General features: G+C 35.2%; 1 protein-coding gene across 1 annotated transcript in view; it reads right to left on the bottom strand.

The window, feature by feature from the left end:
• Positions 1-459: 459 nt before the first annotated feature.
• The window catches only part of PAWR (pro-apoptotic WT1 regulator), a 61,102-nt gene continuing 35,098 nt past the window's right edge, over positions 460-26,463 (bottom strand). The window contains 6 exon segments of the mRNA XM_032221346.1: positions 460-2,874; positions 2,877-2,897; positions 7,423-7,552; positions 7,641-7,782; positions 14,717-14,751; positions 18,065-18,193. Of these exon segments, the coding sequence (XP_032077237.1) occupies positions 2,819-2,874; positions 2,877-2,897; positions 7,423-7,552; positions 7,641-7,782; positions 14,717-14,751; positions 18,065-18,193 (513 nt within the window). The 3' untranslated portion in view covers positions 460-2,818.

The raw sequence follows: 26,463 nt of genomic DNA, 5'->3' as shown, positions 1-26,463 counted from the left end.
GAATCTATCTAACAACAGAGCCATCTGAAATAAATTGAGTCAGAGATATTTCGAGAGGCCTGAATAGACAGAATTGATATTTCATTTGCCAAAAAATACTTCTTTGTAATTGTTTGTATATAATGGCATGATTTGTGAAAACAAGTGAAAGTCATTTAACAAGAGAGTTAGGAAGGTGGATTCAGCTGCTAGCTAAATTTTTGATTTGTTGGCTAGACTCTTGTAGTATTTGCAGGATGCTGATGGTCGTCTCATTTACAGTAGTGTATGTGTGTCTGCTATAATAGAGGGAAATAACACTATTTCATTAAAAACAAAACTTTTCTTTTAAAGTTACAAGATTAAAAGAATGACCCAGAACAGCAAGCACTAGCATTCTAAAATTATAATAAATATCCTGTAATTCTATACAGAAGTTTTCAACCAATAAATTAGGGGAAAAAAACCAATCTTAATATGTAATAGTGGCCAGATCTAACAAAATTTATTAGTCATTGTAGGATTTATACAAACTTTTTGTGAATTTGTAAATCAGAATAAAATTTGCAAATTTAGCAATAGTATTTAGACTTATATACATATCTTTGTTAACTTCATTTAATCATTAAAGTTTATGAAAGAAAAGACATAATGTCTTAATGTGGCTAGAATTGGACATCCTTCAGCAGGCTGCAAAAATGGAACTGAAATTGTGAAGATTTCAGCTTTGTTTCTGCAGCCCCATAAAGGATTTCCTGTCCATGCTTGAAGGAGAGCTGAAATCTTTCAGCAGCATGAAGGAGCCCTTGAGAGCAAAAAAGGTGTTTGCCAGGAAGATTTTTTTCCATCTGCTTAATAACCAGTGGGATCACTTTATGATTGCAACCAGGGTTGGCAGGTACTGGGATTGCATCATTGACAAAGCAGTCATGTGGCCTTTCACTTGCCGGCTTCACCGGTAAGATTTGACTCCCAATTGTGGCCACAAGTCACCTATATAGCCTTTTAAAATACAACAGGTAATCTGTTTTGAGGAATTACATAATTGCTTGGCATTGTGATCTACCAACAGAGTATTTCTGGTATGCTGTATTTACAAATGCAGTCATTAAAGAAAAGCAGGTATGGACAAATTAGTGCACATTCTCAAATAGTGTGTCATGGGGGGGAAAGTTGATTACATTAACTTTGCTCAGTGGAGATTGCCTTTGCAACATTAATACACTTTGCTACATAAACGTTGGTATTAGGGAGCAACTAAAGATTCCTAAGCATTCCAGTGCTACTTCTGAGGTCTGGTTGACAAAATTTTTTCAAGGCTATAGCTGATTTCAAAACAGAAAGGCTAGGTCATTTTTTTAAGCAAAAGGAAAGATAATTACTCAAAAGAAAAACATCCCAGAGTAAGTCTATCTGAAAAATCAGAGTCTGTTGGTTTTGAGTTTTTCTACATCAGGGAAATCATTATTTTTCACTTTTCCTTCCCTGCTTTTTTCTATTTCCTATTTGCTGACAAATCAGTGGAGTTATTTTGAAAGCTTAAATGTTATATTTAAGTTTCCCTACTAAAAATTATGCTGTAAATGCAACTTTGGATTTTTCTAGCTCATACGGAACAGAAAATTGTTGGGCAACAATGATGTAGACAACTGATAGTAGACTATAATAGAACATGCAACATACTTTATTTTAACAAGCATTGGTGTTATTCTAGATGTTTTCTATAATACTTTTAGAGGGGTGCAACACTCATAAAAAATTGTAACTATATCAATTTAAAACTTTTATCACAATTCAAAAACCATTATGATTCATATAAGAGTGGATCATAGTGTTGCAAAATAAATCCATTATACTTATGTTGATGCTAACCTGATACATGTATCTTGGATGAAGTCCGTTCATATAGGCATGGTTTAGATATAAACAGTTTTGGTTCTAGTCATTTGGCCGAGAATCGTAGTATTTCCCAACCAATGCATTGTTATATGATTTTGTTAAACCATTGTTAAGCAGTGGTTCCCATACATCAGAAAACTGCAACTTAATATACAAAATCAGAAAGATTTTTCTTAATCCAATAAACCGTGTGATTGTAATATTTGAAGTAGTTCACAGTATTTATAAATTTCAAAAAATGGCACCCTCCGAATTCTTCTTCCTGTGGAAACATAAGCTCTGTGTAGGTAGTATGCAGCATACACATTTTTCTAAAAACTTACTTATTAGTTGTGATAATTATTGGTGATTTATTTATGATTTATAAACATTTTTATCAACAGCATCTGTACAGGAGAATACTATCTATAACTGTCAGTACTTCAGATAAAGTATAAAATAAAATCACAACATACAAGATTTTATGCAGAGTAATACTCTGTAAATGTTTTATATCAGTAATGCACTTTTACACCTGTTCAAATAAAGAACAAATATCTCCCAAAATAATTATTTTGACCCTGTGTAAACAAATTTTATTCCTATTTCTTCTATTCATATAGCAGGAAAAAGCCTCTCTCCTACAAGTAATCTCCATATAGACTAACTGTGACCTTTGTAATCAGGAATTCTTTAAAAAGTATAACTGGGTCATATACATAGAAAGACCTAAGGCATCTTAATGAGCATGAAATTCAAGGGAATGAGCTTAGAAGTAACAGCATCATGTAAAACATTCATCATTTCTCCCTGCTCCTTAATAATAAATACAAAGACAGTTGTTTTGACATATTGCCACAAAGGAAATATCCTAATCTTGACCCTTAAACATTCAAATCAGTAGTTTCGTATTTCCTTCCTCACTGAGGCTTCCATTTTGTATTTTGGCAGCTTCCATCTTCTACTTTGTCAGCTGTCCAACAACTTTTAGCAGTGTCTTATTTTCCTGCTTTAATGCTCATTTTCATCTTCTATATCATCTAAGATCCTTTGAGAGAGAGAGAGAGTAAACAAGATATACTGCTATTAATTAATAAAAGTTCTCTTTAAACATCAGTTAATAATTCATTCTATGATACATGATATAAATTTTAATTCATAAAAGCAAAAAAATGGTGAACTTCAGACTAAGATGGCTAGCAAACTGGTTGGGAGCCAGTGACCGTAGTAAACGTATAATTATGTTCTGTAACAAAACATTTTACTCTGATATGAATGCTTTATATACTTTACTTAACTTTATTGTGGCTGTTAGCCATCACAGGAAATTGGTATCCAAAGTATCCAAAACTAAATTGACAATGTCAGGATAGTTAAGAAAAATAACATAGACAAAACAAGATGGTTGAAAACCAATTATTAAATCAAAAATATGCTAAAGGACTTGATCAGGCTACACATATGTAACAAGAAGAAAAAAGATTAAAATTAGCAAGATAAATTTTGAAATAGCAGTATAAAGTACAATATACTATATATACACAAACAGATAAATAAAAGAATAAAGTTAACAGAAGGTATTTAAGAATTCTCTTACAGAAACCAGTCAAACGAGGTATGATACAATAGCTGACATGGTATGTCCACCCAAGTCTAATGGTTAATATAGAGCCTAGCTTTCGGGGGGTGCTGTGCTGGAGATAACCAGATAGAGGTCTTGGAAATCAGATGGGATCATAGCTAGTGTACCAACCTCTCTGCTGCATAAATACTTTCTTACTGTGCCATTTGGATGGTTATGTGAGATATGATTCTGCCTTCTCCCAGCTTGGGATCAAAGGCAGCTCAAGATATCTTTTGTCACCATGGCAACTGTGAAGGTGATCCAGGGTAGAGATGGTCTGACTCACTGGAAGGGTTTATGCTTAAGATCTGTTTTCTCCCTCTCTTGAGGCAGTGTGACATGATCTGAAGTTGGGGACATTGTTATCAATCCATTCTCACATACATACATATCACTCTGTACTAGCCTTATCCCGTAGAGCTTTGGAAAGCCTTGAAGATATGGCTTTTTCCTCATGCCCTGGTATCAGGATGTTAGTAGATCCCAGCACATGTGTTTTGCTCTGGGTTGCAAAGCAGTTTTGTGAAGCTTTGATTATTTTTAACTATGCATCATTTTATGGCTTTACTTTATGCATGTGCATTGTTAGCAACTGTGACTTAAATGGCAACTATTCAATTCCTAATTTATTGCCCCTTTCTTTTGAATTGTTATCTCTGGAATTTGCTTTTTTGCAGCAAAAAATTTAGGTATCAGATAAATTAAAAAATCTTATCAAAACTGGTTGTGGGAACTCATATGAGAAATACATGTTCAACAGCACTGTTTTTTATTAAGCAACACTGAACTTGTCAGCAGGATATTCTTTTATTATTTAAGCAATATAGACACTTTTTATTTGAAAAATGAAGTAGTATTGTCAGGATACAATTTTTAACTCCACCACTGATTTTATTTAATGTCTGAAAAAAGTATGCAGCATATCTAGTATTTTCAAATATCAAGAAAGCTACAATTTAATTTTACTTTTGTCTTTCAAGTGTGTGTCACAAGTATATATCAAAATAATTGTTTTAAAGCAGAGACAGAAACATTAAAATTTTACTCAAGATTTTATATAAACACATTCTGGAATGTTTATCTAGCACAACTAACATTCCAAAATGACTAAAAGGATGAGTTACTCGGATTAGGTCCAACCACAACCACTGACTGAAATTTAAATATTCAAACAATTTTTTTAAAAATAACCAAATTAATTGCATTGTGTGCAGGATTTGTTTCCCAATGAACTGAAATTCCTTTCCTAAATTACAAACTGCATTTAAGAAGCAATGCCATGTAAACAAGCAATAATTCAAATAAGAAAACATTGGGCACCTAGAACAGCTACTCTATTATAATTAAACAACTCATACTGCATTTCTCAAGAGTTGTTCCTAGAGGCCAACTAGAATTGGCCATTTTTATTTAATATTTCTAACATGTTTCAAATGCCCTAACAATAATCAGTAATACTTTATCTATTTATATGCTTATATTCATACTAATAATACTACTACTTCTGACCACAGAAAATTCTATTCAAAATGCAAAAATTACCGGATTTTTTTGGTCCCCCCCTCCCCAAAGTGGGTGGAAATGTCCGGACGTCTTATAGAGCGAATGTTCCTAAAGCCCTGCCCACCCACTGGCTCCCATCCTTTGGCCTCTGCCTCCCAGCAATTTGCCTCCTTGCAGCAAACAGCAAACAGCCTGGTCAGCTTTCAGCACAACCTGATTTAGCAGGAGCAGCTGATTGGTGGTTGGTTCAGGCCTCCTGGACACCGCCAATCAGATGTTTCAGGCTGCGGGGATCGCTGCCGCCATCGCCACCATTGCAGCCTCCACATGCCCCCATTGTTTTGCCTACGCCCATCCCGTTTTTGGCCTCCATATGCCCTGTTTTCGGCCTCTATACGTCCCATTTTCAGCCATTCCAGGTGGGGGTGATAGGTGGCAAGCGATGAGTGGGTGACGGGTGGCAGCAATCCTCACAGCCTGGGACAGCTGATTAGTGGTATTCTGGGAAGCCAATCCAACCGCCCATCAGCTGCTTGTGCTAAATCAGGCTGTACTGAAGCTAACAATGCTGTTTGCTGCAGGGAGGCAAATTGCTGGGAGGCAGAGGCAGATTTTTTCTTCTTCTTTTCCCCCCCCAAAAGATAGGTGCATTTTCTGGTCCGAAAAATATGGTAAGTAAGAGGTAATAAGCACAGGAAAAAAAGATATGGAAAAGGAACTGCATCCACAGCTACTTTAAACCAAGAACACTCACTCATTATGTTTCTCCATAACGTTCTATTCTTGTAAACATTTCCACCACTTGTAAACAACTCCATATATTGCTTTTTGTTAAAATGTTACTTTTGTGGTTCTCATCTCCATCCACAATTTCTTACCCTTCTCCTTCTTTTCAATCCATTCACTTTCCTTCTTTGTTACAATTTTACCCTCATTAATTTCTCTATATAACCTAACAATCTAGGTTTTCTTTCAGTTTTGTACCAAGTCCATATTATTAATTAATTACAACTAGTTCGATCTCCTTGTTTTACTTACAGACTAAAGTATTCCACATTCAATGAATTTAATTAATGTTTTTCCTAATAAATTCAATTTTCAAGTTTAGATGACAAAATGGGCAAAGCATGCTCTTTTATACAGCCATTTACACTTATTTCATCATTCTTTATTCCCATTATTCTACCAGCATTTCCCCATCTTTACATTACTCTACCTATTTGCCCATCTTTGCTAAACCATTTTCCAAAATACTTGCTCCAATTTTTCACTACTAACTATAATTTGCATTCACTCCATTCTTTTGTCAAATAGAATATTATTTTTCAGAATCATGTTTTCATTTGCATTATACAAACTATTTTTTGATGGAAACTATGTACATACATACTTCTAACATACTATGTTATTCTCATTAATTTTTTGCTTGCATCACATATCATTTTTATAAACATTCAGAAACAACTTTTAACTCTACATTCACAAACAATATTTACAAATTGTTAATAATTCATCACTATTCACTCTTTTAGCCCCACCACTGCTGAATGCTACTATATTGCTCTGTTCATCGTTGATGAACTTGCTTTTTCCTTTTCATTCTACATTGCTCTCAATTACCTTCTGTTCAACATGATGCCTTCATTATTACTTTCATATCATTCCTACTTTTTACCCGTACCCACAAAAGTGTAGTTGACATTCTACAACATATATTCCAAACATAATTAAACTTTACATTCATCCCTTATGTATATTCATCAACCCAAATACATAGGCTCTTCTATCAGAACTATTACATTCTTTTCATTTCTTATCTTCACAATAAAAAACTTATATATGTTTTGTTTTTTTCCTTTTTAATCCTTAATTCATACTCTTCATCATTTATCCTCCATTACTAACCAAGTAGAAATCTTCCACATGCTATGGTCAATAACACACGAGCTCATAAATACTGATATCTGACATACATCATGCCTTTGATTAATTGAAGCCTTCCCATAATGCTTTTATAAAAATAGAAAAGGAGTAGATCAGGGCACCGAATCTTAGCTGTCCTTCTGCCACATGAAGGCTTTCTTGGTAAGAATTGTACCAGGTGCTTTTGTCGTATTTTAACCTGTAGTACAAACACAACCTAAGCTCAGTTTTACTCCAAGCATGCTCAAACTATTTTATTTAAGTTAGGCAAGATCTCTAACTTTGGCAAAGGAGTGTTTGCAAATCTAGAGTTTAACTTAAACACTGAAGAGAAGAAACTGCAAGTACACCTTTCTCTTGGGTCTTTGAAAGAAGAAAGGATTAATAAAAGAGTGAACAAATAAATGAGCATTAATGTGCTGGATCATGCACAAATGTAAATTCAATTTTGGGGGGTGGGTGGGTGAGGGGCTGGGGCAAGGGAATGTATGACTCATACAAAAATTCTAGGAAACACAGGTCAGTTGAAAAAGCACTTACCCTATTTAATAAATCAATTTCCTCCTTTAATTTCCCAATCAACTCTTCTTTGTCTTGGGCTATCCTCACAAGCCTCAGGTTTTCTTGTCGCTCCTTTGCTAGATCCTTCAAAAAACAAAGTTTTAAATACTTCATTTAAAAACAGTCAAAACAATAGACATTAGATTACAGCTTTTAAATTTATTATGTTTACCTTTTCAAGATCATCAATCTTCTTTTCCAAAGAATTAGTTGATACAAGGTTTCCAGAAGAATTTGCATCCCTGTTGAATCTGCTATAACCTGTCCTGTCTGTACGTGAACATCTATTAGTAACGTCGTCATCTGGTGTTGTGCTATAAAAAAGTACAACTTACAATTTAACATATTTGATGCATAATAGAATTATCAAATATTTCCATGTTTCCCATTTCAGTTGTGGCGATATCAATACTAAATTACTGAAGGCAAATAAATAGCAGCTGGTATTAAGCTACTTGCCACAAGCCTTTGGAATTACTATGCTAAATTATACCCATCTTTTTTATTGTAGCCTGCCCATAAAGCAATTCCACATTCGATCTGTTTTACAGATAAGCGTCAACTATCCAAACCAGCTATAAAATATTTCAGTCTTCCAATGTTCAACAATTTACATAGAAATGATGCCTACATCATTGTTGCTATATTAGAAAGGATATGTTACATTTGATGCATGGTACACCTAACTCTTTTATTTTTGTTTGCATTAATTGAAACCAGGATACAAAGTACATGTAGGCTACTAAGCCACAGTCTGAATATGGACTTCAAACTTAATATTAAACCCACTGGAATACTCTGAATTTTAAAAAGCACACTTAGTTTTAGGGTCTTTATGATATGGGAAAGTGATTACCAACTTTTTCTACATTTTCTCCTCCCCCTTCCCCCCCCCCAATATATTAATTAAAACATGGGGAGTGTGTACTCTAGGGGACAGAATAAATAACTATAGAAGGAAAGAAAAAATAAAAATAATGAATAAAAAGCTTATCCCCAAAAATGGATAAGTAAGCAATCATTTTCTGAATGCAAAAATCATAATTTTTACATTTGAAACAGAGATAAACACATATTAAAATCTCCCTGTGTTAAATTCGATTCCTCAAAACTTCATAAATGTATACAAACAGCGTTGTTGGTAACATTATGTTCACAGTCAATAGAGAAGAACTTTGTTTCAGTCACTGACCAATAAAAATATATTCAGTAAAACAAACAAAGCAAAGTTAGCCCCTAATGTCAATGACAATGAATTATAACATAACAAAACTTTACTCTTTTAGAGAAACAGATTTATCCTGGTTATTTAACAAGTACTGCAAATAAAAGTTATTGGAGTGCCTAGGAAATGTAGATGAAAAAGAAGTAAGCCGCTCAATTCCCTGTAGAACTGGATACGGAACCACTGATTGGTTCAAAATTGGGAAAGGAGTTCAGCAAGGCTGTTTACTGTCGCCCTGCCTATTTAACTTATATGCAGAGCACATCATGAAAAAGGCATGGCTACATAAATCAAAAGTTGGACTTAAGATTGCCGGCAGAAATATCAACAACCTCAGATATGCAGATGATACCACTCTAATGGCAGAAAGTGAAGAGGATCTAAAGAGCCTCTTGATGCAGATGAAGGAGAGTGCAAAACTTGGCTTGAAACTCAACATTAAGAAAACTAAGATCATAGCATCCAGACCTCTCAATTCCTGACAAATAGATAGGGAAGAAATGGAGGTAGTGACAGATTTTATTTTCCTGGGCTCCAAGATCACTGCAGATGGGGACTGAAATTAAACCAAGATTAAAATTAAAAATGCTTACCCCTGGAGAGCAAAACGATGGCAAATCTAGACAGCATACTAAAAAGCAGAGACATCACCCTGCCAACAAAAGTGCATATAGTCAAGGCTATGGTTTTCCCAGTTGTAATGTATGGCTGTGAAAATTGAACCATAAGAAAGGCTGAGCGCCAAAGAATTGAAGCCTTTGAACTATGGTGCTGGAGAAGATTCCTGCAAGTCCCTTGGACTACAAGGCGATCAAATTGGTTAGTCCTAAAGGAGATCAAATCTGACTGCTCTTTAGAAGCCCAGATCCTGAAGATGAAACTCAAATACTTTGGCCACCAAATGAGAAGGAAGGACTCACTGGAGAAGAGCCGAATGCTGGGAAAGATTGAAGGCAAAAGAAGGAGATGACAAACAATGAGGTGGCTGGATGGAGTGGCCAGAGGATGGTAGAGGACAGGAAGGCCTGGAGGAACATTGTCCATGAGGTTGCAATGGGTTGGACATGACTTCACAACTAACAACAACAATTCAACTAAGCCAACCTTAATCTATTGTTCCCTAGTTAGTGATACTCATTTGTACCTTCTCACCCAACAATCACTCTTATCAAAATTGTAAGCCCCATCAACATAGGAACAAAGTCTGCTTTTATTGATACTATATTTTCAGTAATTATATTTAGTAGTTTTTAAGGAGCTAAACATTCCAATAGCTATTTTTATTATAAAGTAATTAATAATAAATGTGACTAAAACAATGTTGTTTCTATGGGAGCAGATGTTTCTTGGGTACAATCTCAAAAAGACAGCCAAAAGAGAGCATATTAGCATAATATGTTACATAATACAGTGTGAACTTTATTTTTTCAAACATAAAGAGAAAAAAATGATGGCAATAAAGCCTGACTCTTTTATCTTCCTCTTCTACTATTTTTGGGGTACCTAATGCCCAAGAAACAATGCAATGAAAATAACCATTCTAAGCAAAAGATTTGGAAGGGCAAAAGAAAAGTTTAGCCATTGTACAGTGATAGTACTACCCTTCCTAAGAGAAGCATAACTTTCAAAGTTTTAAATATATGGTTTTACTACATCAACATGACAGAAGATAAGTCTTCCTTTTTTTCATTCCACTTTAATTATTCTCAGAAAATCCAACATTCTCCTTTTAGCTCTAGAAAGTTCAACATCCTATGGCATACTCTGAAGTGGATCATCTCATTGCCCATGGATAGAGGTTTTAAGGAACCTCAGTTGTAGATTATGCATAGATCAACTTCACAGCATTGTAAAACTGGATTATCTGGGCCCTTTTCTGTCAGGGTTAAGGCCTGATTTTGTGAGATTGCACTGATCACTCTACTGAATGACTTGCATCATGATATAAATAGAGAAAGTGTGATCTTCCTGGTATCAGTAATGACTTTTGATATACAATTGCCTATGGTATCCTTTTTTATGTAGTAATTTTATTAAATAATCTAATTACAACAGTGAAAACGAATACAAGTAGAAAAAAACTAGAATGAAAAGAATAGAAGGTATAGAGAAAAGGGGAAAAAAGAAAAGAATGTAGTAAAAAATGATAAAGAAGTGATTTCCTACATTCATCACAACTATAAACAATTTTAGTAATTTATAATTTTCTCTTAAAATACAACAAATGATATCTTCTTCCCATATTCTCTCTCTTATCTGTAAACAAATTAATAAAGCGTTATTTTAGTTCTGATGTCAGGAAAAGTTAATTAAGGGTTACCATAGTTAATTTTAACTTTGATAAGTACACCAACCTTACATTCCTTTTATTTCTAACAATCTTAAACTTTAGTCCCTTCAAATAATATCATAGAACTTAAGTTTTTTTCATTTTTTTTCCTTTGTCCCTTTTTCACAAAAATTTCTAAACCCAATATAGGGTAAATGACCCAGGTCATTGTCTCTTGTTGTGTCATATCATTTTTATTTATTAAGACATCAGCTAGAGGCAGGTATTATTAAAATTAACTTCTGGATCCATAGTTCAAAAATGTCCTTCAGTATGCCCAATGTTAAAATACTTTGCTTCATTTCATAATTGTAAATTCAATTTGAGTGTTCTTCTCCTTTACTTGTAATCTTTAGTTCCCTCTAGTGTTCATTTTTTACAATCTTACCCTTTAGTGATTTTTTAAATTCAAAACAAAAGCATTTTCCCATGGGAAGGAGTCTTTATAATCAATTCTAAAATCTCATTTGAAATTTATCTGGAACATTAGTCCATTTATAAACTTCTAAAATCAAAGTTTTAATCATCTTTTTGCTGTTTATTCAAATAAATAATTAACTTATAGTTAAAAGTTTCTTTTGCTAAGGATTGAAGGGATAATTATCTAGTGCTGTCAGATCTCTCAATATAGTATAAAAATTTCCAATAGTTGAAAAGCAATTAATAAGCAATTTCTGAAAGTACCCTGTTTCCTTGAAAATAAGCCCTCCCCGGATAATAATCGGGCTTTTGAGCGCATGTGCTAAAATAAGCCCTCCTCCTCAAATAAGCCCTCCCAAAAATATTGCAAGATAGCAGCAGCCATGAGGTGACCACACTCGCTACCTCCTTCACCCCCAAAATAATAAGACCTCCTCAAAACTAAGGCCAAGGGCTTATTTTGGGGATCAAAAGAAAATAAGACCCTGTCTTATTTCCAGGGAAACATGGTAGTTAGAAATGGAATTATGTAAATCTAGTATCCTTTCAGAGGAGTTGATTACGGTTTCAGAAAGATGATTATTCCCTCATCTCCCAGAGCTCTAAACTTTTTTGAGACTACTGTCTTGCAGTCTCTTCACAAGAACAGCTATCTGGAACACTGGTGGGTGATCCTAAGTCCTCGTCTAGAGAGGAATAACAGAAGAGCTGGCACTTCAATCTGCCACAGTTACCAGTTCTGTTTTTCAAAGACCCATTTTTAGTCCAAGGATTGCACTTTTCTTATTTATATTTTTTTTAAAAAAAGAAACTTATAAATAGGAAAGTCCTGCATATCCTTGTATATTTTGAATATGCTTTCCTTTTCCTGGCCTGATAAAAAAACTTATTCAAATAGATGTTATCCTTATAATTTGCTAATTATGAACCCACATAAAATACAAGAATCCTGTCTTTAACAGTGAATACCCACTTACAAAAACATTGATTTTGCTAGATGATTCGGGTGCTTATTGCCCCTTTAGGTTTTATGCAAAATGCAAGTCAATAGAAGTAATTGAAGAATGTTAAGTCTATTGTAAAAATGTGATTGCTTGTGGGGAGAATTGCAAAAGACACTTTTTACAGGGAAACTTGAGTCATGTGAAGTGCATATAACAACTGAACAGAAGTACCATTTCCCCCCAAATAAGACCTCCCTGGATAATAAGCCCAATTGGGCTTTTAAGCCCATGCACTAAAATAAGCCCTCCCTGAAAATATTGTAACACAGCAACAGCCATAAGGTGACACACTCGCCACCTCCTGCAACTCAAAAACAATAAGACCTCCCCCAAAATAAGGCCAAATGCTTATTTCGGGGGTCAAAAGAAAATAAGACTCTATCTTATTTTTGAGAAAACACGGTATGAATTCAGTAAACTTTCAAAAGTTGAATTACAAACTTTTTGTTTAGAGTTGCAACAGACACTTCCTGTTTGTAGATAATAAAGTCCAGAACAAGGAATGCCAAATATGGTAATAGTATTAAGCTGCAAAATTCCTTACAGTTCTGTCATCATGCTTTAAAAACAGCTTTTCCCAAACATTCATCTTTATACATATATTGACTCCAGTTTTCTTTATTTCTAGCCAAGGTGGTATTATTGGCTGAGGGCAGTAAAAGTTGTCATCCATCTTAAAGAGTTCCAAGTTTCATAAAGCTACTTTGAAAGAATCTTGTTTATCAACTCATGGCTTGTTATATTCACAAAACAATTCACTGTATTACTTCAGACATAAGGTTTAGTTGATTTTTTTTCATTATAAAATAGACTCTGTGGAACATGTTACGACAGTCTTCATGACCCTTTAGCTTGAAATAATGTTCAGCTATCTGGGGATCCTTAGATAAAAATCTAAAAAAAAATGATAAGACATCCGGGTAGAATTTGTAATCAAAACTATCCATGTTTTGTGATCGTTATAACAAAAGAGGTAAAGTTGGCAGTGTAAAAATTACACCACTGCTAGTGCTAGCATAATGTAAAAAAATGATTCCCCCTCCCCACCTCGTTGTCACAATCTCTGGCATGAATGGTGAGGACAGCAGCATATGGCAATCAGAAGCAAACTGCAGGTGAGTGCAGCAGCCAGCTTAAGTGTGCTATCATTTGTACTATGTAATTACTGCTATCATATCTGGGCTGCAAAAATCCAAAGGCCAGCAAAGGAGCAGAGAGCTCTATCCCTTTTTGAGCTGAGAACATGTCAAGCAGGAGTCAATAAACCTGAATCCAATCACTGGATAAATATCTCTACTGACAAAACGTATACCCCAGTTCTGGTGAACTGACTATGTAATATTGACAAACAACTTTAAATTGTCTTGGGAAACAGCTATCCAAAAAAAGCTGAGCCACTGTGGCTTTTCCAATGAGGCTATTTTGACATTTAGAGCTAGATGGAGATAGATCAATATTAAGGCAGAGGATTCATACATTGAAGGCCAAACAGTAATTGTTGCTTTCTCTCACAATACATTTCAAAATAAACTAGATTTTAATTCCATACCAGCTTCTTATATTAAACCACTGCTTCAAAATTCAAGGTAAATTTATCTCTAACTTAGTGTGATGCTTTCCCCATTTTGGAAGGAAAATATAGGATAACCCCCTTTTTAAAAAAAATATTTCTATTTTTCTCCTTTAAAATACATGCTTAATAAATAAGATAACCTCTTATGAAACTCAACAATATCCCTCTGACACAGGTGTTTTAGAAACCATAGCCCATGTTTTTTTGAACTGACTGTTCTCACTGTTGCTTCTTGACCCGCATATAGTTTTCTCAAGAGATACAGTGACCCTATGTGTCCCGAAGTGGATACGACTAGAATGCACCTATGTATCTAGGGAAAGCTGTGTAATATATTGGTTCATAGGTATTTACATCTATTAACCTACACAACGTACATTATTTTCTTGAAAAGTTTATTTAATCTCCCATCTTTTCAATTAATTTTTTTAATGTTAAAATTTATTTTCCACTTCTTCCTTCCAGTCCAAAAGGCTAGCCTAGTAAGCTATAGCTTCCTCTAAGTCTATTTTGAGGTCTCACTCTGAGGTATACCAAACTAGTTAAGAAATAGTCTTAACTTGTAATTCCAGGTTTTATAGAGTTCAAAAGACATCTATTAGTAAACAAAGAGCTTTAGGACCAAATTTGAATGTTTGCTTTCTATAGAGTTGTAATTATACTTCACTGATTAATAATCTACTAAACAATTCCTTACCTTTTGTATCTGTTTCCAGTTGTCCTAGAAGTATCCTGTTAAAATATATTTTAAAAACATAATGAAGTACCCAATATTTATAATTGCTGATTTATAATTATAACTCAGAACAATTAGAGATGTGTGCCTGACATGTCTCCAAATACCATTCTTTGGTCAATATAAACATCCAACAAAAACAGTTTACAGTGAGAAACTGCTTCACAACCATGAAGGTTTTTACAGTAGGATCCAGTACATTTTGAACTGTGGAGCCCAATGGAAATTCTAAAATTCTGCTGAGAATTGTATCTATAATTATTTATCCATAGTCAGAGGACTTTATGTGATAGAAATATAGTGAGCAATGAGCATAATCATCAGCAGCTTTGCAATAATGGTGTTAATAAGAAATGGTATTGTATAAATGAAGAAAGGAATAAATATAACTTATTGTTGTTCATTTATATCCCAGCTTTGTCTTAAATTGCACATGAAAACACCCCCAAATGAAAAATATAAATAAGAAAAATTAAAAGAACAAGGGATATGACATTGATTATATATTATATTGATTATAGGCAGCCTTCCAAATAATTCAATTTCAACTCCAATCAGTTCCCTGGCAACATGACCAGAGGACAAAGCTTTAATGATTAGAGGAGATCACTATTGTGCCTGATACAAATAGTTACAAACCATTTTAGCTACTACAAATGGTAACACTTTCTAGAAATAGAAAAAATGGGCAAAGAAAAGTAGAAAAAATGGGCAAAGAAGCTGATGTGGCCAGTCATAGACATTCTTGCTAGAACCTATATTTGATCTTGCTACACTCCACTTGTACTAAGTACAAGTATTATGAAATCTGAAATTATATACATATAATATGTATAATTATATACATATACATACATACATACCGTACATACATTACACATTTTTAGTGGTGTTCTAATATTCTTCACATTTCTGCAACTACCATTTAGTTCTTTGACTTTTGTAATAACAGAATGAAGCAGAAGTAGAGAGAAAAATAGCAAGCAACAGGTCTTCCTCTTTGGTATATTATAAAGCAGAATTCTATGCAATTTGTTACAGCTTGTTTGGAAGAAATATTTGAAAATTAACATGCAACCACAAAGGATTTTGGAAAACAAATGTCAGGCAAGCTTTCAATTCTGCTTATAATGGGAACTCATCAAATATCACAACAGTCCCACACAATTAAATAGTCACTTGAGATTTTCATTCTGGCTTTTACGTTGCTAGTATAATATTTTTACTGAAAGTTTCATTATTAGCAACATGGAATGGCTTCTGAGCACACATAGACACATATACCCTACTATATGAAACAATGTAATAAATAATGAACAACGTTTTATTTTGCTGTGCACTTAATATTTTGATGTAGTTGAAATTAAAGATCATAACAAGTTAAAAATATTAACTAGAAAGCAGTGAAATTAGTTTGGCTGACTATTTAATTTCAACAGAACTAGTTAATGTCATTGGATATGTACTTGGTCAAACTATTTACAGATAGTCCTCAACTTACAACAATTTATTTAGTGACCATTCAAATTTACAATGGCACTGAAAAAAGGAACTTATGATTGTTTTTCAAACATATGACCATTGCAGCTTCCTCATGGTCACATGATCAAAATTCAAATGTAGTTGACTCAAATTTGTGATAGTTGCAGTGTCCTGGGGTCATGTGATCACCTTTTTCAACCTTCTGACAAACAAGATCAATGGGGAAGCCAGATTCACGTAATAACCATGCTACTAACTTAACAATTGCAGTGATTCATTTAACAACTGTGGCAAGAAAGGCCGTAAAATGGGCCAAGACTCACTCAATAGCTCTCTCACTTAGCTATAGAAATTTGGGCTCAATTGAGGTCCTACCTTGATGAATATTCAGATAGAAATTCTGATATTACAAATTGAAGTACAAAATACCGTGTCAGAGTCAAATAAGACAGAGTCTTATTGTCTTGACTCTCTGTCCCACCAGACTCTTCCGGCAGTCGGCCCACAACCATAGAGTGCACTCCCACAGCAGCTGCTGCCAGAAGACTCGGCAGCCAATCTCAAGAGTTTGTGAACTGGAGAAGAAGTTATGCTCAGAGCGCGGCAGTGGCAACGGTGGTGGTTTGGCCCTGCAGGGAGAGCTGGACCAGGGCATGGTGAGGCCGGGACGCACGCGAGCTGGAGGCATAGCAGGCACTTGCACAACCCCCCTCTCCAGCCAGGCAGAGTGCCATGCACTGACCTAGGGTGTATCCAGAATGTGCTAAGCCACGGGAGCTGGGGGGTGGGCAGAGCGCCATGTGTCTTGACACCTTGGGGATATCCCTAGGTCAGTGCCTGGCGCTCTGCCCAGCTGGAGAGGGGGGTTGCCGGGCGGCTGCTCGTGTGCATGGTCACCTCACGGCTGCTGTGTTGCACTGCTGCAACAGCACAACACAGCCATTTGCCCCTGAGGCTATGCCTGGCTCTTCGGGAGCCTACTCGCAAGAGAGCAGCCGCCTAGCAACCCCCTTCTCCAGTCTGGGCACAGCGCCACTCACCAACCTAGCAGTATCCCGAAAGCGCCAAGCAACGTGAGGGCCTTTGCCTCCCCCCAGCTCCTGAGGCTTGGCGCCTTTGGGATACTGCTAGGTTGGTGAGTGGCACTCTGCCTGGCTGGAGAGAGGGTTGTCCAGGGGGCTTATTTTCAGGAGAGGGCTTATATTTTTGCCCACCTGAAAAATATGATGGTAGTCTATGCTAGCAATAGGGAGGGCTCTAGTAAGGCGGCTGTTCTGGGTTATAACAGTTAACACTGATTTGTATTCATATGAATTCTGTTAATTCTTGTTGCTTTGAATTTAATTAACATGATCAGAATATTTACCGATTGCACTAATAAATGTAATAGTTAAATCCTGATCTAAGACCACAATAACATTTAATTTTTTTTATTCTATCAGAAAGTAGCAGTTAGCAATAGCAGTTAGATTTATATACCACTTCATAGGGCTTTCAGCCCTCTCTAAGCGGTTTGCAGAGTCAGCATATTGCCCCCAACAACAATCCGGGTCCTCATTTTACCCACCTCGGAAGTATGGAAGGCTGAGTCAACCCTGAGCCGGTGAGATTTGAACAGCCGAACTGCAGAACTGCAGTCAGCTGAAGTAGCTTGCAGTGCTGCATTTAACCACTGCGCCACCTTGGCTCTAAGTAGTTACAAGTCTATGTGTCTGTGCATTATTTCCACCTCTATTTATAATAATGCCTGACCAATGTAACAGTGGCACTAAAATCTGTCAAAACAAAAATTAAAGTTATTTGTAGATATGCATTATAATATCTCACCTGCAATATATATGAAGCATTTGGATCGGAAACAGTGGATTCGTTTTGTATTGTATTTTGTTGTGTAATTGTATCTTCTCTTTTACGTTCTTTATCACCTGCTTCATCATCATCATATTCATCCAAGCTCTAAAATAAAACAAATCAATGTTTTCTAATTTGCACATTAAATCTGAAGTACCACATTCAGCAGACTTTGGCTATTGCAAGATTTTTGGTGTTAACAGACACTATTTGCCCCCATTAAGCTGTGCATAATGAATGTATTGGTCTAAAGATTGCCAATTATTTGCTTGATTAAATATAATATAATATTTCAAAGGTAAAATGTATCTAGATACATGATCTAGATTCAACGTAAGAAAAGTTCTGAACATAAGTTTTAAAAGAAAGGAATTTTTCAAGAGTAGACATTATTGAACCTTTTAATTAAATTTCCAATTTTTAATTTTAAAAATTATAACATCAATCCAAAAAAAAAAAAGATCAGAGGTACAGTTAAAATATCAAACTAATAATTAAGTCTTCATACTTGTATTCTGGTTGGACTGTCAAGTCATCTAATGCAGTCTTACCTAAGCTGATGACATTTACTGTTTATTGAATTTAAGTTATTAAAATTATATAGACTATATAAAGTTATTAAGTTATTAAATTTAAGTTGCTAACTCCAACTCCCATTATTTTCATAATAGGAAGCACGTTTCTGTCCAAGATATATGAAAAGCACCAGTATAATTGTAAATTGTTTTTACATAATGTTGCACCAATAAAATTATAACAAGTATTAAAAATACATTAAAAGGGCATTGAAATTGACCTATGATTTTAAAACAGTATTTCTGTAATAGCAAAGATACTTTTTAGAACTGTTTGCTTGTTGATCTGCTGTATGTTACTTGCTCCTAACTCCCAATGCCAAGGACACAACACTGACAACTATAGATAAAGTGACAAGGATTTAATGGAGGAATAACCATCGGCAACTTCAGCTGTCAATCAACTTTTTGGCCAAGACAGATGAAATGGAACACATTCTACCACATAGGTATGTATTGACCTTTGAGTGCAATATTATCTGAGATTTCTTTAAAGATCTTTTTTATCTTGTCATTTCTACAATAGCCTATAGCTATGTAAGTAATGTGCATTTCAAAAAATGTTTTGAATTGGTGCTGGGTGCTACCAAGACTTGAAATACAACACCAACACCTATAAGTAATCAATCTCTAAATGATGTGCTGCTGTCTAATGAAAGAGAAAAGAATGATTGACATGACTTAATCTTTATAAGCTACAAGCATTACCCACCATTATGATTGGCTACTTGGTTTACCAATATGTCCAGAGGTGAGGAATCTATGATTTGAGAACTTTAGAATAGTTATATATAACTTAAGTACCATCACAAGAAGAAGTTAATTTAATAGTGAAAGCAGATTTACTTACTGCCTCTGAGTTGTTAAAAAAAGAAGACAATGAAGAAGGTTGGTCACAGCTTGTTAACTTCATGGGAAAAATGAGTATTTCGTGTAAATCAAGTCATGCCATTTCAGAATACTGCTACATAATGTAAGTTATTTAGGCTCTTACAGTATCTTGTGGTCATCCAACCATCATTTTCACACTTCACAACCAATTTTGAACAAGCAGAATTTATGGAGAAGCTGGCAGAAAATTTATGGTCATGTGATGTTTTGCTTAATGATCCATGTTAGCTCACCTAATGACCAAATGAGAAGTGACATTATAAGTCCATTGGAATCATGTGATGTTTTGCTTAGGCACTATATTACTACTGATGGAATTGCCAATCCCAATTGTGGTTACTGTACTGTACAAGGAAGAAGAGGCAAGTACAGGGGAGCTTCTCTCCTGCTCTGGAATATGCAGCAAGTCTCCATCTGTTGCCATCACTCTTACCTTCTTAGGTAAGGAGTGACTGGGAGGTGAGGGCAAGGCCAGCCAGTGGTGTGTTCAGTCGTTAGGAAGCTAGAGGAGGGGGATGAAAGAGCTTCATTTATCTGTGAACCTGAAATGATTCTTGATTTAAATCATATGGTACAAAGGACCCAAAGAAGAACAACATCAGCACACAAAAAATCATGTTGAATAAAGGATGTGAATTAAACATCTAAAATAAAAGCCAGACTCCAAAGCATAAATTAAACTATGAGCATACAAAATTTTTCTTTACTTGTAGATATTTTGAAAAGCACAAGTTGCTTTGTTTTTCTTTTTAAAAAAAGATAATTCCAAGAACTTTATATATTTTCTAATTTGACAGGTAGGAAACAAGAGAGAGAAAAAGAGAAATAGAGAAAGCTAAGTGTAATAGGGTCAGTTTTGTTTCCCTTATATTGTGGCTTCTTCAATTGAGGTGGGGCTTGACGTCACTACAACACGACATGCAATCTTGGAGCTCCAGGACTGCTGTTGATATCTCTGCTGCTGGATGGTCCTTTTGGACCTAAACCGCCCTGTAGAGATGGTGATAGAGAAAGACAAGTACTGCTAATCTTAGGGGCATCGCAAAGCCCCTGATCGACACAGGAGAAGTTCTTTTTTCTGACTACAAGAGAAGCAGCCATTATGGCTGCACAAGGTTGGGACATCCCCGAACAGAAAGAAAGCAGGAGGGAGAGTGTGTCGAAATGGTGAGAAAAATTTTACTATTAGAGAAGAGAACACCCAAAAAGATTTAGAGTAAAATTAAAATTGAAGATAGAAGAGAGTAAACGGCGGATTAAGCCTGTATTAAGATTAGTGTGTTATCTATCTTTCTTTAACTTCATTTTTTTAAATGGATGGAATTCTTATAAATGCCTCTTACTTTTTAAATTGGACTGGTCTCTTTTTTCCTTCTTCTATTTTTCCTCACTTTTTGTATCTGTGGATAAAGAATCTCTTCCTTTTCAATGCTCAGTTGGATTTTACCTTTTAACATTTTTTTCTCAAGTCCAGAACAAAGAGAGGGGTAAACGCAGAAGGGAAAGAAGTAACACTGCCACCTAGAGGCTGGAGGCTTGGAAACACTACTTTCTTTGAACATTTGATATCTCAAAATCCTTTATTTTGTTTATTGAAAGGGACAGTGGGAAGAGCATGATTTGTTTATACAGGTGCTCCTTTGGAGTACTATATATAGTTGGATTGGAGTGAAGAGAAAGCCTTGATTTGAAAGATTACAGTGAATTTGTTTGAAATCTAGCAATATGCCTTGGATGCTTTAGTGGCAGTGCTTACAATTTGGAAAAATTGCGCAACATGAAGAAGAAAAGGAATTAACATTGAAAATAATTATGCTAGAAATTCAAAAAGTACTAATAAGTACAGAGAACATTGAAAAGAGACTTGAGATTATAGAACAAAGAACAGAAAGAATGGAGGGAAGAGTTGAGAATACTTACAAAACGATGATGAAATTTGAGGATACTCAAAAAATTGCAGAAAATATGAATAAAGTGATAGGTAAGTAAGTAAGATCTTTATTACGGTCAAAGACCAGCAATATACATTTGTCTTTACACTATATTAAAAATACTAACATTAAAATATAATTAAAAGTATTTACATTAAAAGTGGATAATAACATTATGGTTCAAAGATTGTTAAAGGTATGTCCAGATAATTGGTACCAGATGGTACTATACTGTAGCCAATTTTTTTCTTATGGACATTGAAGCAGCACAGAACTTTGCCACTGCATACGTGGTAGCTGGGTTAGTGTCCTGGAGGAGAAAGCCTAGATAAACATTGTCTGCCCTCCCTGGCAATCTCTCTAATTTGGGGAGAATATATGCAGACCTACAAGCTCTGTATAGCTCGCAGTGTAATAGTACATGTGAATTATCTTCCACTTCTCCTTTACCACATATACAAATGCGTTTGGCTATAGGTGTTCTTTTATACCTGCCCTGGAGGAGTGCTGAGGGAAGAATGTTAAATCTGGCTCTGAAGAAAGCTATTCTTTGTTTTGGAGAGATCAGGTCATTCAGATATCTTGCTGATTCCCACACACCCTGTTTTATTCTGTCCCTACTGTGGAGAGGCAACCTATTTAATTCTTCTTGGAACTCCATGTCCCTCATTCTATTGATTACTACTTGCTTTGCTTGCTCAAAGCCTAGGGACATTAGTAATAATGATGAAAGCCCATAAGAGCCTAGCTTGTGATCAATTGCTTGTTTCCAGGGGGAAGGGAAATTGTCAGTCAACACTAGTGGGGACAGTCCCTCTGGAAAGAAATGTATTTTAAGCCAATAAATGACCATCATCTTCCAGGCTCTTACTTGAATTTGAGGCATACCTGTCTCAATTCTTAACTGGGCATTTGGAGTTCCATTGGGAGCAGCTAAGATGGCTCGCAGGAATTTTGTTTGAATGGTTTCTAACAAGTCTCTCTTTGCAAGGATTCCTGTTTGTGCCCCGTAAAGAATTTGTGCCAATGTTTTGGCCTCAAAAAGTTTTAAGGCAGCAGGTACTAACTGACCTCCACCTGTATAAAAGAAATGTTTGATTGCATTTGAGGACCTAATGGCTACTTGCAATGTGTGATCCAGGTGTGCCTTCCATGTCCCTAGCGAGTGGAAAACCACACCAAGGTATCTAAATGTTTTAACCTGTTCCAAACTATATCCTTCTATTTGCCAGGAATATTGGCGTGGTCTTTTAGCAAAAACTAAAATTTTTGATTTATCGAAGTTAAGGACCAGCTTGTTTTGCCTGCAATAGCCGAGTGTTGCCCTAATTGCTCTCTTCAGTCCTATGGGGGTTTGTGAAATGATAGCGGCGTCATCAGCGTATAAGAGAATTGGCACTTTGCGTTGTGCTAGGTTAGGAGGATGGAAATTTGGGTTCTGTAAAAGGTCAATCAGGGGATTAATATAGAAGTTGAAGAGGGAGGGGGACAGGATGCAACCCTGCCATACCCCTTTTTGTACCCTTACTGAGCCAGTTAAACTCCCTTGGGGATTGCACCTCACTTTCAGGGTGGAATTGGCATACAATTTTTGTATGAGGAAGAGGAGGCGTTTATCAATAGTGGTGCATTTTAACTTCTCCCAGAGGGTGATCCTGGATATTGAATCAAAGGCCTGTTTAAAATCCAAGAAGGCCACAAAAAGAGAGGATTTTTTTTTATGTGTGTATTTTTGTACTAAATGGTGGAGTACCAAGATATGATCCACCGTCGATCTTCCTTCTCTAAAACCGGCTTGTTCGTCTTTGATTATCCCCCCTGAAATTAGCTAATCTTGAAGTTTATAATTTAAGTGTTTGGCATACAGTTTACTAATAACGCTTAGAAGACTAATGGGTCTGTAGTTGCCTGGGTCATTTCTATTCCCTTTTTTATAAATTGGTATGATAATTGCTACTCCCCAATCTCTAGGCATATGGCCTGTATTGTCTATAAATGTAAACAGTGATGCTAAAAGTGGAGTCCACCAACTGGCGTTCTTTTTAATTATTTCTGGCAGGACATTATCAGCTCCGGGTGCCTTATTAGCCTTTAGGGCTCCGATCAACCGGGATATCTCTTCTGGTGTAACAGGGGGCCAGTGAGGAGTGTGGTCCAAACTAGCTTGGCTCTACTTGGTTACATAGTCAGGATCTGTATAAAGCTCCCTAAAGTACTCTTCCCAGGCGTGAATTGGAACCTGATTTGTCGGGGGTAGGGGAGGTTTTCCCAATCCCCTGGTGATGTACCAAAAAAGGGATGTATTTTTTGTCCTGACTGCCATAATTAGTCTATGCCAAGACTCCTTCAGGGCCGCACTTTTCTTTTCTTTTAGAAGGTTCTTATATTGTGTTTTCAACTGCTTTAAGTAGTAAGTATGCTCCTTGGAGGAGGCACCTTTACTTTTCTTGTATTCTTCATTATATATCTTTTTTAGTTGAACGCAATCTCTATCAAACCATTTTTTGCTTTTTGAAACTAGCATTTTGGGGTGAGCTAGTGATCTGTTACTGAGAACCGAATTCAAGTTTACAATTAAGGATTCAAACCCCTCTAGGTAAGATCCCCCACAGTTATTTCTTAGTAGAGATGTACGTAACTCTATGGTTTCAGGGGCTAACATCCATTTGGTAACTTCCTTAGCGTTTTTCTCATTCCATTTAATTCTTACCTGGGTATTTTGAGTTTCTAACCTGGGTAGGTAGGCTGTGCCTGCCCTTAGAGAATTCTGGTGCAATGTGAGAGTAAGGAGTATTGTATTATGATCACTTTCCAATCGCGAGTCTACCTCTATCTTCTGTAAGAACTTCAGGAGGTCATAAGATATTATCCAGTAGTCAACTGTGGATTTTCTTCCTGCTCCCCGGTAAGTATATTCTGCTGGGAAATCGCCCCATGGGGACCCGTTAAGGATACACAGATCCAAACGTTCAGTCATTTGTCTTACACATAAGCCTGCCCGATTAGCTTTAGGGTCTTTAAATTGTCTGGCATGCAAAGATTCCTCTGTTACATTTTCATCATAATGAATCTTAAACTGCTTATATAATGCTTGGTCATTTGGACCCATCCTAGCGTTTAAGTCCCCCCCTATAATTATTGCAGCTTTGGGGAATTTGGCTGAACAGCCAAGAATAAAATCTTCTATGCTGTCCCAAATCTTGTTAATCTCATTATTCTTATTAAGTGGAGGAATATAGATATTGAATAGCAAATTATTTATTTACCTGTTTAAATAAGAGTAATGTAGTTAATGTAGGAAAATTGTTGACATTGACAGCCAACCAAGAGCGGAGGAAAATGATACATATGGAATATTGAAAGGAGAGGTCAACAAACCGGAACTCTATTTCAGACTTCAAAACATAGAAGAAGAAAAGGGAGAAAATCTGGCAGAAATAATGAGAGTAATTTTGGCTGAAGCACCAGTGATAACTAAAGACAAGCTGATGGAAGGAACAGATGGAGGGTTTCGAAGCTTTACAAGATATGCAATGAGCAACAAGTTGCCAAGAGAAGTTCACATAAGACTTAAGAAATCTATCAGAATTCAGATTTTACAAATGGCAAGATATTGGACTGCACTACTACTGGAAGGATACAGGATGATGAAATTAAAAATTAAGTTAAACTTAGTTAAATTTTGAGTATTATGTATAAGACAAAGTAATAATAGTTATAGTGAAATAAATGATTAACAATGATAATAATGCATTTATATACACTAGATTGATAATATGAAATTTTATATAAACTGTAAGTGAGGACTATGGAGATGATGTTGAAAAGCTTTGTTACAAAAAATAAACAATTATATATAGAATAAAATGTAAAGATGTGTTACCATTCGATGATTTTAGGATGATGTAATGAAATGCCATAATATAAATTTACTTTAAATTTAGTATACTTCACATAAAAAGGATGTACTAATAGCTATACTCAATGAATGCTTAATAATCATAATACATATACATAATACATATATATTAGATTGATGATATGAATAATGAAATGTGCTGTAATGAGTAAGTTGACATATGAAATTAGAGAACAAGAAGATAAACAATTTTATAGGATATGGGATTTATTTTATCAGTGGTCAGATAAAAAACAAACAAACATGGAATTGAAAATTACTAGAGAACGTTACCAATACTAAAATAATAGAATTAATTTAGAATAGGATATAAAACTACTTTATTATTGGATATATTGAAGATGATGTAATGAATTATTATAGTATAAATGAACCCATATTTAGAATACCTCATTTAAAATGAAGAAATAATAGTGATAGTCAAACAAATGAAGTACTATAATAATAATGTATAGAAATATATTTGATTGACAATATGTGACTTTATATAAAGTTTAAGTGATGACTATGAAAAGGATGCACAAAAACCTTGTAACCAATCGACACACTGTATGGCAATGGAAGATGTTTTTTATGTTATATGTTTTGTTTGTCAATGTTTGTTTAAAAAAATATTAAAAAAATATTGTGGCATCTTCAAGTCCTGTACTTTGTTTCACCCTCTTTTTTGGAGTAAAAAGGTGCATTTTATACTCCGAAGAATATGGTATTTCAAGTTGTTTACTTTTGCTAAGAGCTAATAATAATAGATATTAGAGCTACTAATAATAATAATGAATTTTTGTTTATATTAAAGAATTATGAAAATATGAAATTGATTCAACTTGTTTTTATTCCACATGTGCAGTATTGTTTCTCCAAACAATACTAAACAGTTAAAGTTACATTTATGGCTTTATATTGGGTTTCTTGACTGTAATAAATGTTCTAGAACTACGTTTCTGATTTGAATCAAACTGATGACATCTGATGGGAAACATCAGCAAAACTATGATACCAAAGAGCATACAGAACCAAATTTCCTACTATTGCTTTTTAATCAGTTACTTTTCATTTTCC

The sequence above is a fragment of the Thamnophis elegans genome, chromosome 7 (assembly GCF_009769535.1).
Source record: "Thamnophis elegans isolate rThaEle1 chromosome 7, rThaEle1.pri, whole genome shotgun sequence".
NCBI lineage: Eukaryota > Metazoa > Chordata > Lepidosauria > Squamata > Colubridae > Thamnophis > Thamnophis elegans.
Note: the sequence above shows the minus strand (reverse complement) of the source record. Positions and strands in the feature narration are given on the sequence as shown.